This window comes from Mustela erminea, chromosome 8 (genome assembly GCF_009829155.1).
Source record: "Mustela erminea isolate mMusErm1 chromosome 8, mMusErm1.Pri, whole genome shotgun sequence".
Lineage (NCBI taxonomy): Eukaryota > Metazoa > Chordata > Mammalia > Carnivora > Mustelidae > Mustela > Mustela erminea.
The window spans coordinates 104,380,887-104,400,026 of record NC_045621.1 but is presented as its reverse complement, the minus strand read 5'-3'; the positions used below and the strand labels follow the sequence as shown (position 1 = coordinate 104,400,026).

Below are 19,140 nucleotides of genomic sequence, written 5' to 3'. Positions count from 1 at the left end.
TCTGAGCAGTATGTTAGGATACTTGCAAACCGTGATTTCATACCACAGAAAGGCATGGCTCAGAGCATCTTCTCCCTGTGGGACCACCTTAGAAGAGAGATAGACCCCCCTCTTCCACTTTCCACCGTCTGCTTAGTGGTACGTGCCCACTGTTGGGCTTTCCCAAGTGCACCGTGGACTTAGAGCAACCCCTGGGACATACAGGAACTGAGAAGGAAGAAAGACACTTGACCTTAGGGTAATTCATCACATGATGGAAGTCTTCTAAGAAGTACACTGCCTCTCTTCAAATAGCTGATTACTAGAAAAAAACCAACCTGAACTAAAGTCTCTTTTGTAAAAAGGACAGAGCTGTTGCCTTTCAGCCATGTCACCTGGAACGGGACCCTCTGGGCCTCCTGTGGTTGATTTTGCCCAAGGCTCAAGTTGGTCATTTATAGATAACTTGCTTCCTCCTCATTTTCTGGGCTAACTCCTCGGTTAGAACATGTAAATGCAAATCAGTGAGGCATGCCCCAGAGGTGACTTTGCCAGTCATGAGCATTTTTAAAAATACATACACTGTGGGGGAATTTGACAGACTCACTGAGCACCTCGTCACCTTGTGTATGTTGGGCATTATCCTGGGTCCGACGGAAAGATGGCAGAGAGGGGAGCTCACCTTCAAGGGACTTCTAGACTAGTGCGAGAGAGCACTTCAGCAAGGTGTTAGAGTGCAGTGATGAAGGTGTGCACACGAGGCTTCCCAGAAGCTGTACTACAGTGAGTGAGCCCTGAAGGATGACCAGGCCCAGCCAGGTGAAGCGCACAAGGGAGCGACAGTGAGGAAGGACAGAGGAGTTAGTCCAGGTCTCTGATAAGTGGCCGGAGGGGCACATGCAGGGCGTGCCATCAGCTTGGTGTCACTAGGGCACAGGGGGTCAGGGGCCATAAACACCGCTAGACGGGCAGGCAGGAGCCAAGCCTTGCTGGCCTTCCATAATGTCTCGACGAATGTGGGCCTGGTTCTGGGTTAACTTCTCATAGATTCTTGGCAAGGGCATACCCACTTGATGTGAGTGCCAGGCTGCGTTGGAGGGAGTCCTCTGGCCAGAGCTCTGCTCTCTGGTGGCCCCAGAGCTCCCCCGCAGTGTCCTCTTAGCTGCAAGCGTTTGTAGGTTATCTCTCACTCCAGTATCTATCACAGTTGATACCTTTTAAATCCTCATTTTAGAATTTTTTTAAAAATTGAGGCCCAATTATCAAACCAATTAAGTGTCTTGCCAGAGGAATAAACGCAGATGTGCCTGCCACGCTGCTCTCAGAGGTTGGGAATGTGCCTCCGCAACTCTGGAGCTGCCCTTCTTGAGGTGAAAGGTTAAAGGTCACATGCGCCCAGGGCCACACAGCAGTGTGCTTTCAGGGGACCTGGGTGGAGAACACTGCACCTTGGCAGGAGATTGAGTTGACAAGAAGAAAATCATGGTAGGCTTTCCTTAAATTGTCTCGTGTGTCTGTGAAGTGGAGGGCGATGTCATCAGTGTGACTGAGTTCATGCTTGCTGACAGGGCAGTCTGCCCGCTTGTCCTGAGGTGTCCGGGAAGGCCGAGCTGGCTGCCTGACTCACCCAAAACCCTTGCAAATGGTAGAGGAGGCCGGGGCGGGGGGAGGGGACAGTGCTGGCTCAGCATGACCAAGGGCCCTTGAACTGGTGGCATCCCCACAGAGCACCTGGGATGTGTTCCGCAGACGTTCGCTCTGTGTCCCCTCCTCACCAGCTTCCTGTCGTCTAAACCTGGCCAACGGTAGGATGCTCTGCAGGCAGCAGCCCTCCACCACCCGGCCCCTGCCTGCTTCTGTGGCCTGGTCCCCACCACTTTGCCTCCTCATGCTGCTCGTGCACAGACCACACCCCCACCCCAAGCCAGCACTGTTGAGGGCTAGACCCAGGGCCCAGCTGTTGTCTTCACGCCTGCAGCCTGAGCTCTGAGCTCAGGCCCTGACACATAGGAGTAGATGTAGGCACACACACAGCACAAAACAGAAGGCACAGGGAATGGTGATATGAAAGAAACTTTGCTCTTATGGGCTTATTGAGAATAAGATTCTTTTGAAGTAAAATGACCTCTCTCCAGTGGTTTGCACCCAAGCCTGACCTTTCACCTAAATAATAATGAACACATATGAATTGTGGATGTTCTTGATACCTGTTTTCTCACATGTACACGGATTTCATCCTTGAAGCATGCTGATTAGGGTCCCCAGTTTGGCTCCTGAAAGGATGAATGCACAATCCCAGTCTGTGCCGCCACAGTGAATGCATTGTGTCCACAAGCATGCTGGCCAGGTGACAGGGGCGTGAGCAGAGCAGACACACGGACTGCTGAGGCACACTCCAGGAAGTGAGCCCTGTTCACGTGGTATGGTAACCCTGGCTGAACACAAAGCTGGGCTGTGTCTTTTTGCGAGGCCATGACCGCAGTGCCCTGAGATCTGACCCTGCCCCTCCTAGAGAGAGGAGCTGGAGCTCTAGGGGGGCAGTGTCTCAGTCAGGGCCCTGCAGTGACCTCATGTGGTCCATGTGTCCTATCCTCCTGGCTTGTAAGCCCTGATGTCTTAGCCCACTCTTGCCCAGGTCTAGAAGATGCCTTCTAGATGGTCTGTCTCCCATTTTTGTTGGTCAGTGTTTGCTTCAATCACGAGAACACTGGGGTGATTGAAGGCTTGAGCTGATAACCTTGGTACTGTTGCTGAATAAAGACAGAGCTGACTTGTTTCAAATAGCAGAACACAAAGCAAAGAAGCTGGGTGGAATGCCTAGCCCAGGGTGGGTAGTAGGAGAAAAGTAGTAGATTTCCATTACATTTCATAAGAAAATGCATCCATGTTTACAGCCTGGTGCTTTGTTGATTGTTTATATATGCAGCCTTGTGCTGTTAGTAGGAGTGACTTCCATTTACTGTATAGTATATTTTGGTACCACTTACCAAATGATATTTGTGAGGTCTCCCTATCTTACAGATGAGGAGATGGGGGCTTAACACTTGTGAATGGTGTCGCTGGGGTATGCCACCTATGTCCAGAGCCCACACTCTTTGTTCCTTGCTGGGTTTTGCATTTAACTTCTACTTTATTACACACCCTTCTGGTGGCCTCTAGTACAAGTACCGTGTGTTCTCGCACATCACGACCTCTTCAGAGGTCAGAGGCTGCTTCTTTGGCCCTGAGGTAGCCATTTCATGCGCTTCCTTCAGAGTGCAGGGTGAGGGGATACCAGCACAGATTGTTGGAAAAGCAGCTTTCCCTAAGAAACCCAGGGAAACCCAGAGAGTTCTTTCCGAGCCTTTCCAACTGCTTTACAGCTAGGTGTTTCCATGGAATCCTAAGTATTGAAGCCATTTTTTATCTAGGCTTCTCTCTAGCTGTTTTGATTACAGATGTCCCACAGGCTGTTGGAAAGCATTTATATTTATTTTTAGGTCCTAATCTTCTAGGTCAGAGACTCTCAAATTTTCCTGTATGGGAGACTTTCCCAAGTACTCATTAAAACAGCTTGCTGGGGGCACACCTGGGTGGCTCAGTCAGTTGAAGCATCCAACTCTTGGTTTTGGCTCAGCTCATGATCTCAGGGTGGTAAGATTGAGCCCTGCATCAGGCTTCACACTCAGCAGGGAGTCTGCTTTGAGATTCTCTCTCTCCCTCTGCCCCTCCTCACCTACTGGCACATGTGCTTGCTCTCTGTCTCAAATAAATTTTTAAAGATTTTTCTTTAACTAATTTATTTGGCAGAGAGAGAGCATAAGAGGTAGTAGGGTCGGAGGGAGAAGCAGACTCCCCGCTGAGCAGGGAGCCAGACATGGGGATCCATCCCAGGACCCTGGGATCATGACCTGAACCAATACCAAGAGTAGGATACTAAACTGAGCCACCAGGTGCCCTGTCAAATTAAAACAAAACATTAAAATGAAACAAAACAACAATAACAAAAAACCCAAAACAGCTTGCTAGGCTCCGTTACCCACCTACGCCCTCCCCCTGTCTCTGATTCAGCCAGTCTGGGTTGGGGCCAGAGAAGCTGGATTTCTAGCATGTTCTCAGGAATGCTGCTGCTGTAGGGGGGAGGCACTTCTCCAGGGCTTCTGGCGGGATCCATGTGCCTACCTTCCCATGCCCCCATCCCCTGTAAAATCACCCTCCAAATCACCCTGCTTTTACTTCTTTGTACAAAATTAGCCAGAGGCATCAGGTGAAGTCTGTGTCTGGCTTCCAGAGTTAGGCATCGGTGTGACTTGGTCTTCGGGAGCTCACTCGTGTGGGGACCTGGTGTTGCAGGTAGTGAGAGCAGCCGAGGAGGCGGCATCCACGCTGGCCAGCTCCATCCACCCAGAGCAGTGCATCAAAGTCCTTTGTCCCATCATCCAAACAGCCGACTACCCTATCAACCTCGCCGCCATCAAGATGCAGACCAAAGTCGTCGAGAGGATCGCCAAGGAGTCCTTGCTGCAGCTCCTCGCTGACATCATCCCAGGCTTGCTACAGGTGGGCCCTCCTGGCGGCTGGCCGGCACCTGTCTGCCCGGGGCTATGAGGCCGGGAGCAGGCACTGCCCCACCTGGAGACATGGGGCTTTGCTCTCCCCATTCACTCAAGGGTTGGGGAGGAAAAGGCAGGTGCCGACCAGTGCTTTTAGGAGCCTGTGCAGCTGTATGGCTTGGACACCCTACGCCTTCTGTTTTCTAATGCACCCACCCCTGAAGGTAGCAGGAAGATCTTCCTGGAAGATTAGAACTGTGGCTCCAGGAATGAGCTTTTTGTTTACTGTAAATATATTTTGGTCATTTTTGTTGTTGTTCATTCCTTCAACAAAGCCCTATGGCACATCTGTGGGCCTCAGCCCTGGGCAAGGTGGGCCAGGGATCAGCTCCAGGTCCTTGCTCTGCTCTCCAGCAGTCACTTACTGAAAGCCTTCTAAGCATGAGGCATAACGTGGGGCTTCATACAACAGTGCGGGCGGCTCCAGATGCGGGCACCACGCGCCATTATTGTAGGTACGAGTGGAGCTTGCTGAGATCAGAGGCTGAGGGCTGATTTTGGGGCTGGGGCTGGGGCAGTGGAGAGAGGAGGGCTCACAGAAGAGCCAGTTTATAGTCGCACCGTGGAAGGGAGAGAGTGATTTCAGCAGGGAGGGTAGAGAGAAATGAGCTCCACAGTTTAATAAATACTGCTGCTCGCTGAGCACTCGGCTTGGGGCGTTAAATGCAGACTGAAAAATCCCCAGGGCTGCTGGGACAGCAGTGAGTAGTCCCATTTGAGTGGGGCAAGGGCCAGGCCAATAGGTAGGTCAGGGCCCATTTGTAGAGGATGCATGTATCGGGCTGTGGGCCTGGATGCCCCCACAAAAGTTCTGCCCACACGAGTGCAGGATGCAGTTCTCGTTTCTTAAAAGCCATTTTCACACAAGGCTTGCTTTCCCCGGGGGCGCCCAGGTGACTCAGTCAGTTAAGCATCTGCCTTTGGCTCAGGTCATGATCCCAGGATCCTGGGCTCAAGTCCTTTGGTCAGGGCTCAGCGGGCAGCCTACTTCTCCCTCTCCCTCTGCTCCCCCCCACCACCTACTCATGCTTGCACTTGTACTTTTTTCAAGTAAGATAAAATTAAAAATAGATATATTTGCTTTACCATTGGGAGAAATGTGAAAGAAGCAATTTATTCCCCCCCACCCCCAAATTTTTGTCCCAGTCTCTCTGGCACACGTGTATGTCGGAGGGCACTGCCACGACAGCTCTGGTGAAGCAGCCCCCCTGTGCACAGGTGGGCCACTGTGCTGCCTGCCAGCCTCCCGCCTCCGACCCTGGGAACCAGCTCATTTTCCACACTGTGAAGCTGTGACCTCTGTGGGTTCAGTGGCAGATCTCAGGTGTGCTGTGGTCATTGGCAGCAAGTTCACGGATGAACTATGAGGGCATTTGTGGAAATGTGGGTGAGACGTTGACTGTGAAGCAGTTCTTTGATCTCATTTCCTTTTTGTGTCCCCTCTGACTTTGTAGGGCTATGACAACACTGAAAGCAGTGTACGTAAGGCCAGCGTGTTTTGCTTAGTGGCAATTTATTCCGTAATTGGAGAAGAGCTGAAACCTCACCTCGCGCAGCTCACGGGGAGCAAGGTATGTATAGTGTTACATGAGCCGGTCGCACACCTGGGCTCCGCCAGCCATCGTGGATCTGCTTGGCTGCAGATCTTCTTTGTGCTTGCCTCCACACAGCCGGAGTCCCCCATGTGTGTCAGCAGTCATGATAGCAGGCGCTCGACAGGTGCTTGCCAAGGCCCAGGTCCTGGACGCTGTTGTCTGCGCTTGGCGTGTGTTGATGCATTCGCTCGTGGCCAACATCCCTGTGGGACAGGGGCAGTTATCCCGCATTTAACTGCCCAAGGACACATACAGCTCAGCTTTCCCTCACTATGCTGCCTCTCGTGTTCCTTTCAGAGTTTTCTAGAATCGGAGGCCAAGTGTGGACTAAAAGCCCGATTAGCTCATTGCAGCCAAGGATGGCTAACATGCTTATTGGTTTCAAAATCTGAAGAGCCTGCCAGTTGAGAGCAGGCAGATGCCCCAAGCTCTGGCAGGAGTGGCAGCTTGAACTCCTGGGCCATGCAGGCCTCTGGCCTGGTGACAAGGCTACTCCAGGGACTGCCCATGGGGGAAGTACGTCAACATGGAGTTAGAACACCCTGGCAGTGTTCTGGATAAAAAACCGTGAAGCTAGAGGGGCCTGATGCACTCCTTATGAAGGGTAGAATCAACAAGTAAGGCCCCGTGTCTTTCCACATGGAGCTGTTCCCGACACAGCTGGTGAGCCTCACAGCCAGGGCCTTGCTTCCCCAGAGTTGTGGCAAGGCCAGCTTGCCTGCCTCTGCCCAAGCAGGATTTGCCCCTCAGCACCACTGACACTTGAGGCCACCTTGTTGTCAGGACTTCTCCTGGGCATTGTAGGAAGATCAGCAGCACTCCCACTGCCCTCTGTATCTTCCGATAGCACCCCCATCATCGGTAATCGGGCTGGTAATCCCCGTGGAGTCTGCACATGGCCACATCACCCGTGGAGGGCAGAATCTCCCCTGCTCGAGCACCACCGATCCTGGGGGAGACACTTGACTCTTCTCGCAGGCAGAAATAAGCAGCGGGGTCGGAGGGTGTGAGTGAGGCAGCTGTGGATAAGTGATTTCGGGGGTTCTTTGCCTGATTCCATTTTCACTTCCTCCTTTCCTTTTCTCCTACAAAAAGACTCTTCACTGATTCCTACCCTAGCCACGATCTGAGGAATATTGAGACAAAGGTCACCGGCAGTGAGAACTAAAAGACAGCTTTCACAGAGGAAATTCAGCTTTTAAAAATCATCCCCAAGTAATACTAGACCCAGATTTTGTCCAGCAATTTTCATTTTCCTCAGTAAGGCAACTGCCCCATCATCTCGTTTGACCTTTCCAATATATATGGATTGAGAAGATGCAGGTGTTTTCTCGTCCCTGTCCGGCAGCCGGCCGGCTGCTGCTCCTTTCCACGGTGGCCTCGGGCCAGAGCTGGTTACAGCTTGAGTCTGCTCAGAGGGCTTAGGGCTTGTGCCGCTCTACTTCGGTGGCCCAGTTCATCCTATTACGGTCGTTCGATGGGATAACTCTTTTTGTAGACTCATGTGTATGTCTCCACCACCGAAAATCAGTAGCTGACAGACATGGTGCTAAGTCTGTTTGACTAGAAACAAAAGAATTCCTGTGTCTCTGTAGAGAAGGGCCCAATGCAAGGACACAGAAGGCATGCATATGGGGCATTTTAAAGTGTCCTGTCGCTGTGGCAGCAACAGCATCTTTGAGGTCAGACAACCTGCCTGTGGTCTCTGCTCCCCACTTCCTAGCTAGCTCTATGACCTTGAATAAGCTTTCATTTCTCTTTCTGGTTTTTTTTTTTTTTTTAATTATGGCAGAATATACATAACGTACAATTTGCTATCTTTACCATTTTTTATAGTTTACTGGTAATAAGTACATTCACAGTGCTATGTGACCATCACCTCCGGAATGTTTTTCATCTTGTAAAACCAAAACTCTGTACCCATTAATAGTAATTCCTCGTTATTACCTCCTCGCACCCCCTGGCCACCACAGTTCTATTTAGTCTCTCTGAATTGGACTACTCAGGTGCTTCATGAAAGTGGAATCATTTGTCTTTCTGTGACTGGCATATTTCACTTAGAATAATGTCCTTGAGGTTCATCCTTTGTGGTAGCATTTGCCAGAATGTCCTTCCCTTTTGAGGCTGAATAATATTCAATTATGTGTACATACAACAGCCTGCTTTTCCATTTTTTGGTAATGGACACTTGTTCTTTCCACTTGTGGCCCTTGGGAGTCATGCTGCTATGAATGTATGTATAAAAATCAGTCTTTGAGACCTGACTTTCAGTTCTTTCGGGTTATCCATGCAGGACTGGAATTGCCAAATCCTAGAATAACTTTTCATGGTGGTTGTGCCCTTTCACGGTCCCAAGAATAGCACCGACAGGCTACAGTTTCTCCACATGCTAACCAGCATTTGTTTTTTTCTTTTTTGATGGTGGCCATCCCAGTGGCTGGTGGTCCTGTGTTGGCTGCTTGGTGTATCTTCTTTGAAGAAATATCTACTCAAGTCCTTTGTCCATTTTGATTTTTTTTTTTTTAAGTTCTTGGGTTTTAGCAGTTCTCTGTATATTTTAGATATTAATCCTTATCTTTTGATGCGTAAATTTTTTTTTTTTTTTAAAGATTTTATTTATTTATTTGACAGAGAGAAATCACAAGTAGTCAGAGAGGCAGGCAGAGAGAGAGAGAGGGAAGCAGGCTCCCCGCTGAGCAGAGAGCCCGATGCGGGACTTGATCCCAGGACCCTGAGATCATGACCTGAGCCGAAGGCAGCGGCCCAACCCACTGAACCACCCAGGCGCCCAATGCGTAAATTTTTTTAATGTGAAGCTTTTGCCCTGTGTTTTCTTCTAAGAGTTTTATAATTTAACTCACACATGCAGGTTCTCTGGCCCATTTTGAATTAATTTTTATGTGATATTAGGTAATGCTCCAATTTCATTCCTTTGCATGTGGATATCCAGTTTTCCATGGCACCATTTGTTGGAAAGACAACCCTTTCTCCATTAACTGGTGATTTTATATCTTATGACTTTGCTAAATGTATTAGTCTTAGCAGGGTTTTTTGGGAGAATCGTTAAGGTTTTTTACATATAAGATCTTCATCATCTATGAGTAGAAACTATTTTACTTCTTTCCAGTTTGGAGGCCTTTTATTTTTTCTTGTCTTGTTTCTCTGGCTGGAACTTCTAGTACCAAATTGAATAGAAGTGGGGAGTATCAGCATCCTTGCTTTGTTCCTGATCTTCGAAGAAACACTTAGTCTTTTACCATTGAACATAATGTTCATCGTGGGCTTTTGATGTAATTTTTGATATGTTGAGTTAGTTTCCTTCTGTTCCTAGTTTATTGAGTAATTTTATTATCAAAGGATGTTGAATTTAGTTATCCTCAATTGAAATGATTGTGTGGTTTTTTTTCCCCTTCATTCTGTTAATTATATTGATTAGATTTTCATATGTTTAGCTATCAATGAATTTCAGGAACAAATCCCACTTCACCATAGTGTATACTCTTTTTGATATGCTCTTGAATTCAGTTTTCTAGATTCTTCTCAATGATTTTTACATCAGTGTTCATAAGAGGTACTGACTCGTAGTTTTCTGTTCTTATCTTCATCTGGCTTTGGCATCAGGACAATGCTGAACTGACAGCATGAGTTTGAAAGTGCTCCTTAATCTTTGATTTCATGGAAGAATTTGAAAAGGGTTGGAGTTAGTTTGCTAAATGTTTGGTAGAATTTACTAGTGAAGCTATCTGGTCTAGGGCTTTTCTTTGTAAGAAGTTTTTTGTTGTTATGTTTTTGTTTTTGTTTTACTGCCCCAGTCAATGAAAGTGAGACTTTATGGAAGCCCCAGGGCCTTGGGATTCTGGCAAGGAATGGGTCTGCAGGCAAAAAAAGAGCTGGTGGAGGGGCAGTATTTGATTTTCTCAGGGCACAGGTTGTTGCCGTGGTACATTTGCTGTGGCAGATGACTGCAGGGGTGCAGGCGAGCAGAACCCTAGGAGCAGATCATCTTGTCGCAGTTGGATTTCTGGGCCAGTGGCGGAGGAAGGGCTCGATGATGCCACCTTACAGGTGAATCTCCAAGTACAGGATGGCCTCTTTCTGGGTAGTGCAGTCTGAGACAGTGCAGCCGCCCTTAAGCTGTTTGCCCACAAAAATCAGATGCTGCTGGTCAGGCAAGATGTCCTCCTTGTTGTGGATTTTACTTTTAATGTTCTCAGGGGTGTCACTAGGCTCGACCTCAAGAATGACTGCCTTACCATCAGGATCTTTACAGAGAGCTGCATCTCCACATCTGCCGCAGGGCCGATGCCACCTAGGAGATTTTTTATTACTGATTCGATCTCCTCACTAATTACAGATCTGTTTGCATTTTCTTTTTCTTCATGATTCAGTCTTGTTAGGCTTGATGTTTCGAGGAATGTGTCCATATCATCTGGGTTGTCTGATTTGTTGGTCTACGTTTATTTGTAGCATTCTTTTACAATCTTCTTCTTTCTTTTTTTAAGATTTTACGTATTTAGGGCACCTGGGTGACTCAGTGGGTTAAGCCTCTGCCTTCAGCTCAGGTCATGATCCCAGGGTCCTGGGATTGAGCCCCACATTGGGCTCTCTGCTCAGCGGGGAGCCTGCTTCTCTCTCTCTCTCTCTCTCTCTGCCTACTTGTGATTTCTCTCTCTCTCTGTCAAATGAGTAAATAAAATTTTTTCTAAAAAAAGATTTTATGTATTTATTTGAGAGAAAGAAAAAGAGAGAACAAGTGGAGGGAGAGGCAGAGGGAGAAGCAGGCTCCCTGCTGAGCAAGGAGCCCAACGCAGGACTCAATCCTCAGGACTCTGAGATCATGACCTGAGCCGAAGGCAGACATCTAACTGACTGAGCCACCCAGGCACCCCTGATCTTTTTTTATTTCTATAGAGTTAGTTGTAATGTCCCACATTTTGTTTGTGACGTTAGTAATTTGAGTCTCCTTTTTTTTAGGTAACTGACCTAAAGTAAAGATGTGTTAATTTTGTTTATCTTTTCTAAAAACTAACTTTTGGTTTCATTGATTTTTTTTTCAGTTTTTCTATTTTCTTTATCCCTGTCCTAATCTTTATCATTTTCTTCTTTCTCGGCTTAATTTATTCTTCTCTTTTTACTTCCTTAGGATGTAAAGTTAGGTCATTGCCGTGGGGTCTTCCTTCTGTTTTAATCTAAGCATTTGCAGCTATACCTCTCCTTCTTTGTGCGGCATGTGCTGCGTCCTTTTAGTTTGGGTATGTTGTGTTTTCGTTTTCATTTGTCTCAAGATCTCTTCTAATTTTCCTTGTGATTTCTTTGTTGACCCTTTGGCTGTTTACCAGTGTGTGTTGTTTGGTTTCCCCAAATTCGTGAATTTTTCTGTTTTCTTTCCATTGGCTGACTTTTCACTTCATCCAGTTGTGGTCCGAGAAGACACTCTGTATGGGATCTGTCTTTGTAAATCTATTGAGACCTAATTTGTGGCCTGACAAACAACCCATTCTGGAGCACGGACAGTGTGCACTTGAGAAGGATGTGTATTCTGTTGTTGTGTAGCATATTCTAGATGTGTCTGTTAGATCCAGTTGGTTCGTCCTAGTGTGCAAGTCTTTGGTTTCCTTGTCTTCCTTCTGGTTGCTCTCCCCATTACTAAGAATGGAATCTTGAAGTTTCCCACTGTTACTGTAAAACTCTTTCTCCCTTCAATTCTGTCAGTGTTTTCTTCTGACGTTCTGCTGGTGTGTTACTATACACTGAAATGTCTGCACTTGGTATATCTTCTTGGTGTATTGACCTTTTATGAATATAAGGACTTTCTTGGTCCCTTGTAAACTTTTTTGATTTAAAGTCTATTTTGCCCAATATGATTAGCACAGCCATCCCTGCATGCTTGATTATGGTTCACATGGGATGGCTTTTTCCAGCCTTTCACGTTCAGCCTCATTTATCTTCCCTAAAGTGAGTCTCTTATAGACAGCATAGAGTAGGACTATGTTTTTCTCACTCATCCTGCTAGTCTCTCTTTTCACGGGAGAGTCTCACCATCTCCACTGGAAGCAACTCCTGGGGAGGGGAGACTTCTGTCATCTGGGCATATGTTTTCTTTATGCTATAGAGCTGTTTCTGTCCCTTGCCTTTCTGCATTACTGTCTTCTTTTGTGTTTGCTTTGTGTACTGAAACGTTTCTGTTCTCGATTCTGTCCGTGTATATTCTGCAGCTGTTTTCTTAGCAGTTGCTGTGGGGATCACATCTGACACCCTCAGGTTATAGCAGTCTACAGTTGGAACTTGTACCAGCTCATGGAGCAAGTGAACCCCAGCCTTTTCATTTGAACCCCTGTGCTGCCCCCTTCGAAGGATCTTTATGAACTCCTTCCTCATTTTGCAGGAGGGGAAGTTGATGTTCAGAAAATGTTTTGCCTGAAGTCACACAACTAGTTAATGGTGGAGTTGGTTCTAGAACTGTGCTGAATCTGTTGAGCCTCAGGATGCCGCTTTGTTTGATGACTAGGGTTTCCCTTGAACCTGGTCAGCCATGACTGTATCACTTAGAACCTTAGAACATTAGAATCCCTGTATAAAACGATGGTACTGCTTCATGGGGCGCCTGGATGGCTCAGTTGGTTGGGTGTCTGGCTGTTGGTTTCTGCTTGGGTCACAATCTCAGGTTCTCAGAGTCAAGCCCCTAGTCAGCTCCGCACTCAGCAGGGAGTCTGCTTGAGATTCTCTCCCCCGCCCCCACAACTCGTGCACATTCTCTGTCTCTCTCTCCCAAATAAATAAAATCTTTCAATAAAATAAAATGTTTAAGATTTTAAGGGGTGCGGAAAGAAAAGCAAACTGTGCCGTACTTGGCTCAGTTACAAAGGCTAAGGCAGTGCTGCAGGTGCTGGTGTGCGGAGAGCCCGGGGCTGGACTGTGGAGTAAAATAGCGGGCCTCAGACACACTGCTGACTCCCTTTGAGTGATATGTTGGGAGACTTAGCCTCCCCTAGGAGCTCCACACAGTTGCTGTCCCGGTGCCCGCATGTCACTGGGGGCCCACTTTCTTGTGTGCAGTACACACTGAGCCTCTCCTCCTGGGTCTCCTGAAGACCAGCATCATGGCCTGTTCAGAGCAAGACAGGTAAAGAGCTGTGGATAGGAAATATCTCATAATTCCCTCCGTCTTACAAGTTGTGTGTTACGTGCATTTTTTCTGGGTATTCCATTTCCATAAATACTTGTTTCTTTTTGTTCTTCATATGATCACAGAGATGGTCCATATAACATACTAACTTAATGGGCTTCAAGAAGCATTTAAGAACCTACCATGTTTTACACTGTTTTACATATTTGTAGGGTCCTAGTGGGCGTACGTTAAGAGCAGATGAGATCCGGTTATGGAAGCGCCTTGCGTTGGGAAGCCGCATGCACAGTCGAGGTGCTGTGGTTTAATACACAGCATTGGCGTCAGGGAGGTCTCGTCTTGCTGGAAGCAGCAAGTGAGGGCTTTGCTGACTGCAGCTCGGGGTGGCATGGGCTGAGGCAGAGTGCAGTGCCCATGCCACAGGACTTGGAAAAAAGGGATGGGAGCATCCCAATGAGCAGATAGGGTAGGCTTGGCGGATACAGCCTTTGGGGTTGGTCTCAGATGACACAGCACCACAGTGGGCTTGAGGAAGCCGAGATGGGGGTGGAGAGAGGAGGTGTGCGTGCAAAAGGAGCAGCTTCAGCAAAGGTGCGAAGGTCAGAAGACTTGACCCATAGCCTTGTTTAGCCTGCCCTGTCCCCAGGGTACATAGACCTGTGCCCTGCTTTCCCTGACAGCTGCGTGCAGCCCTTGGCCGCAGTCACCCCGGAACGTGTACCTCTGCCCTTCACATAGCTGTCTCCCTGGAGCCCTGTGACCCACCTGGTTAGCACCTTTCATTCTGTTCCTGAGAACCCATTGCCACTCGTTCTTCTCTAGATCCTGACCTCCATGGCTGGGCCCTCACCCCCAGCGGATGTGTGCTGCAGCAGTCATAGGCCCTAAGTAAATGGAACATGCTGTTTTCGGGTTTTTTTTTTTTTTTTTAAGATATTTATTTATTTATGAGAGAGAGCACGAGCATGAGCAGGGGAAGAGGCAGAGAGAGAAGCAGAGTACCACCCCCCCCACCCCCCAAGCAGGGGATCCAGGACCTGGGATCTATGATCCAGGCCAAAGGCAGACAACCAGCTGAACCATGCAGGTGCCCATAACACTGTTTTCTTATCGTCACCTGGGTTTGTTTCGTTGTCTGCTCTCTGCTTTCCTCCTGCTAATGCGTTTGTGTGTTCTTTTTGCAGATGAAACTACTAAACTTATATATAAAGAGGGCCCAAACCACGAACAGCAACAGCAGCTCCTCCTCCGATGTGTCCACACACAGCTAATGCAGCTAATGGCAGCACCAGAGTCTCTTCGTGTAGCCCTAGAAGCAATCGGTGGTGCCTCTCAGAGACCCTCCCCGACCCTCCCCCTCATCGGCTGCCCAGTCAGTACAAGGAGGCCCGCAAATATTTATTACAATCAGTATTTTGGTCCCTTTCAGCTTTTGTGTAGAATCTTACTGGTATTGAATGTAAAGGAAGCAAGGCCTGTATTACAATCTTCATACAAAGCAAATGGAATAAGAAAAGAGCCGTACGTAAACACATCTTGTACAGTCTGCTGAGATCACAAAACCATGTGTGTGGGGCGCAGTTTCAAAAAAATCAGAGCCCTCTAGCCAATACTTGGTAGAAAGTAGCATTTTCTCTTAGTTAATAACATCAGAGGAGGGTATGTTAATTTGTGCTTCTCTCTCATCCTCGCTTGCTTCCTTCTGGATACGGCCTGTGACGCCAGGACAGGGTCGAACGTCTTTCAGTTGTACTGTGAGACCTACTAAGAATGTGAGTCTAGTCTTGGCAAGAAAGAGAGAAAAGCCTGAAGACAGTCTTTTAACAACCACGTGGGATTTTGCTTGTACACGATCTAGACTGGAGGCCCAGGGCCCCCTCCACAGGCTCTTTCCAGGACGGGCTCCCCACCCCTCCGAACACCCCACTCTCACTATCCCCACCCGGAGCCTCCAGTTGAAATCTTTCTTCTGTTTCAATCCAAACTCAAAAATCAAGGTAAATCTGTAACAGCCATCATGGGTGCCTAATGTTGCATTTCATGAAGCGTGGAAGGTACAAGAGAAGGTGTGTGTGTGCGTGTGTGTGTGTGTGTGTGTATGTATATTCTGCTCCTCAGCTCTTGGGGAGACACTATGTTAACAGGCCTCCGCCTTGACCCTGGTGCTTGGTGGTTTGGATTTTCGGATTTAGCGCCATATCCTTTCCTCCCCTGCAGCCTCTGCCTAGGCTGCTCAGTTCTGAAGCATTCTCCGTCCGTCTGGTAAAAGGCGACGCTGTCATCCCAGTTTTGCCTTCTCGGTTTAATATAAGAGTAAAAGCAAAGCAAAGTCCAGAGAAGCCAGGTATCAGAATCTTTTTTTTTTTTAATTTTATGAATATAAGTACTTCCTTGCTCATCTGTTGAAATAATCCTTGTTTAAGGATAAAGTAGTTTAGCGGCTAGCAAATTGCAGAAAAAGAGAATTTGAAACCCAGTTTTAAAGTCTGTTTCCTTTTCTCCAGTGAGAAATTATCAGAGAAACTACCCTTCTGGAAATACTTTCTTAAGGGTGTGATTGCTCCAGTAAAAGGAGCTCTAGACTTGGAATCTGGTTAAATCCATTTTGAGTAAAATTCTCAAAGCCAAATGGAAATCCTTGATGCCATCACAAAGACTTCTGTCCTCTGTCCAAATGGAACTGTTTTTTTTTCTCCGAAAAATGCCTACTCTGGTATTTTTTTCATGAGGTGTTCACTATTCCAATGCTGAATCCCCTGCGAGCAGCACCACTGAGACACATGTAGGGTCACCACGGACATCTCTAGACGCTCCCCTGCTCTGGCCCTGTGGCCTTGTGTTGGAAGTTGTGATACTATAGCACACATAAACTCAGTTTCATTCAGAATTTATTTTAGATACTTGATTTGGAGCTAGGCACTGAAAATGAAGGTCCAGGAACAGTGAAGCCAGGGTGCCTTCATAGAGAGCGTGTGTGTGTGTGTGTGTGTGTGTTTATAGGGGTCTCTCGCACATGGAGGGAAGTACCCCCCACCGCTGCTGTTGAAGGAACTTCAGGCGTGCATTTTAAGTGGTTGAATATTGACTTATTTTTGGCTCAGAACATAGCAGGACCAGGCCTTACTTTCATTGATAAATACCGTTTGTTAATATTTCACTAATGGGATTTCCTTTTTACAATCGACAAGTGAGTCAGGGCACCTTTTGATCACTCCTCTGTCTTAGAAATGTGCGTTCTGGTGAGGTTATTTATGAGTTCTTTCACACCTGATGCATTTGAAAAGGCCTTCCTCCTTCAAATCTCTGACTCCCTGGTCTCCCGGGCCCCGCCGCCTGCAGTTGGGAAGAACCTTGAACATTGCCGAATGTCCTCCTAGTACTCACAAAGGGCTAGCCTTGAATGTCACTTCCCCGATTCAGTCTCCCCACCTAGAGATGCAATCATGGACAGGTCTCTTGGCCTCAGTCAAAACTGCTGCCCTGGCCAGGGAGACTTGCATGCCGCTGCCACCACCTCACAGGGAGGGAGCCGCACCGACTCCGCCCTCCGAAGCCCGGACAGCAGCCGCTGCCTCGCCTGCCCTCCCTGCAGGCCTCCTTTTGGGCTGAAACACCACACAGAGCAAAGCACCCAAAACTGCAAAACTCTGTTTGCTGCCCCTGTTTACTGGACCGTCCAGGACCCCGAAGAGCCCACCCGAGCCTCCCTCCCACTGGGGCCGGCTTCCTTCCTGGCTCCTGCTTCTTCCCACGGTGCGGCCCGCAGGCTGAGGCTGCGGGTGGGCACCAGCTTCCTCCGAGTACACTGTGTGTGCTTCGCTGGACCGGCGCACGGACGGCCCGGGACTGCCTCTCTGTGGCCCCCCACCGGCTTCTCCCCTGTGCAGGTGATGCAACCGATTCTGGTCTCATCAGTCTTTTTCTTTCCCTGCCGCCCTTTATTTATCAAGCATACTACTACACGTTAACAGCAAATAAGAACTTTGTAGAATCCCACCAGGACTTTGCTAACAATGATGTTTGGAAATGAAAACAACGCTCGGAAAACTCTCAGCCACCACAATAGTTTTGTTGGCGCTGTGTTCACACGCATGGTCCCCACACCCCCAGGTTGGGTTTTTTGGGTTTTGTTTTTGTTTTTTGGGGGCTTTTCATGTTACATCCATATCTGTATTTATATCTTATTTGTTTCACTTTCAAGTGTATCATGGCAAATGTACAGATTTTTTTGTTAATAATGTGCTAGGATTTGCTAAAAAAGAAAACAAACAAAAAAAAAACCCTTTTGAGTTTGCCCTAGAATAAATGAAACTTAATTCAGTTTCTTGCACTGAAGCTTTTTCCTCCCCTGATGCTATAGATAGGTTATCCTGTCTCCCCAACCCCAGAAGGGGACACATTTATAAAGAATCTGAGGTGGCTTCTTCAAGGGAGTCTTCTCGATGTCAAGTCTATCTCTAGGGGGAGTGTCCCACCTGCTATCGGGAGCTGCCACCTTGCAGCGTGGAGTGAAGGGTTGGGCATAAAGACCCAGGTGGGCTGCCTGAGCAGAGAAAAGGTTAGCTTCCAGGAACTCAGCTCAGGGGCTGCTGCTGGAAGCAGGCTGGACCTTGGGGAAGGGGTTGGAGGGAGGGCGACGCCTGGCAGCTGACCAGAGCATGGACTTAGGAGGAACATGTGCAGGACACCGAGGGCACCAATCCACTTGAAGCCTTTTACTAAAACAAGACGGTGAGTTTTCCATTGTTTAGCATCACCACCACATGACTCTGAGTCCCCTTCTCCTTCCCCTGTTTGACCTGTGACAGCAGGGCCCAAATCCCAGCTCCCAAACCCCAGCTCCCACCCTCCCTAGGCAAGTCACCACTCTTCCCAGCCCAGTGGTTCCATTTTTAAGGCAGAGCAAAAACTACATCCCGGCGGGGTGGTGAGAGTTCGCGGAGATGCTGCAGGTGAAGCTGCTGGTACGGAGGGAATGCTGGGTCGCCCCTGCCCTGCCTCCTGCAGGCAGAGGGAAATCGGCCAGGTGAAGTATGCTCCATTATTCATTAGCAAATGTGGAAAACCCCTGGGGGGGACGGGCCACGGCCCTTTGGGTTGTTAACCCCTGGTGCCATTGTGCTGCCTTTTTCAGGACTGCCATCTTTACAGTCAAAGGCCACAGGTGCGGGAGGGGGATTCAGGGGCCCACTGCAGTCCATAGCTGTTAGCTTCAGGGGATCCAAATGGCCTCTCCAGACTGTGCACCTTGCCACTCAGTTTTGTACTCAATCATAGAAGGTTCCAGGACCCCCTGAACCTGTTCCCGGTTCCCAAGGTGAAAAGCTCTGACCTAAAGGCCATGTATGTTCTTGGCCTTCTTGGGTCATTCAAGACGGGGTGGGGACATGCAGCTGACAAGCAGCATTAATAAACTTGTCTGGCGCTTAGACTTGGGAGAATTGTCTGTAGCATTGTACTGATTTTTTTTTTTTTTTTTTTAAAGATTTTATTTATTTATTTGACAGAGAGAAATCACAAGTAGATGGAGAGGCAGGCAGAGAGAGAGAGAGGGAAGCAGGCTCCCTGCCGAGCAGAGAGCCCGATGCGGGACCCGATCCCAGGACCCTGAGATCATGACCTGAGCCGAAGGCAGCGGCTTAAACCACTGAGCCACCCAGGCGCCCCTGTACTGATTTTTCTACTAGCTCTATGATGCAGGCAAGGGACGTACTGTCCTGTCCAATTGACAGATGAGGAAACTGAGTCATGAGGCACGAGGAAAAGCCCCAGCTAGATGGTGACAAATGTTGGGACAGGACCCCAGGCTCTGCCCCTAACAGGTGTCTTCCTAGCCTCCTCTGCCTCC

General features: G+C 48.3%; 1 protein-coding gene across 15 annotated transcripts in view; it reads left to right on the top strand.

Annotated features, from left to right (window-relative positions):
• The window catches only part of CLASP1 (cytoplasmic linker associated protein 1), a 268,343-nt gene extending 250,730 nt beyond the window's left edge, over window positions 1-17,613 (top strand). For all 15 annotated transcript variants that reach the window (XM_032353912.1, XM_032353910.1, XM_032353909.1 and 12 more), the window contains 3 exons: window positions 4,312-4,518; window positions 6,026-6,142; window positions 14,477-17,613. In XM_032353912.1, coding sequence (XP_032209803.1) covers window positions 4,312-4,518; window positions 6,026-6,142; window positions 14,477-14,563 — 411 coding nt within the window. In that variant the 3' untranslated portion in view covers window positions 14,564-17,613. The remainder of the gene's footprint in view (window positions 1-4,311; window positions 4,519-6,025; window positions 6,143-14,476) is intronic.
• The last annotated feature ends 1,527 nt before the right edge of the window (window positions 17,614-19,140 follow it).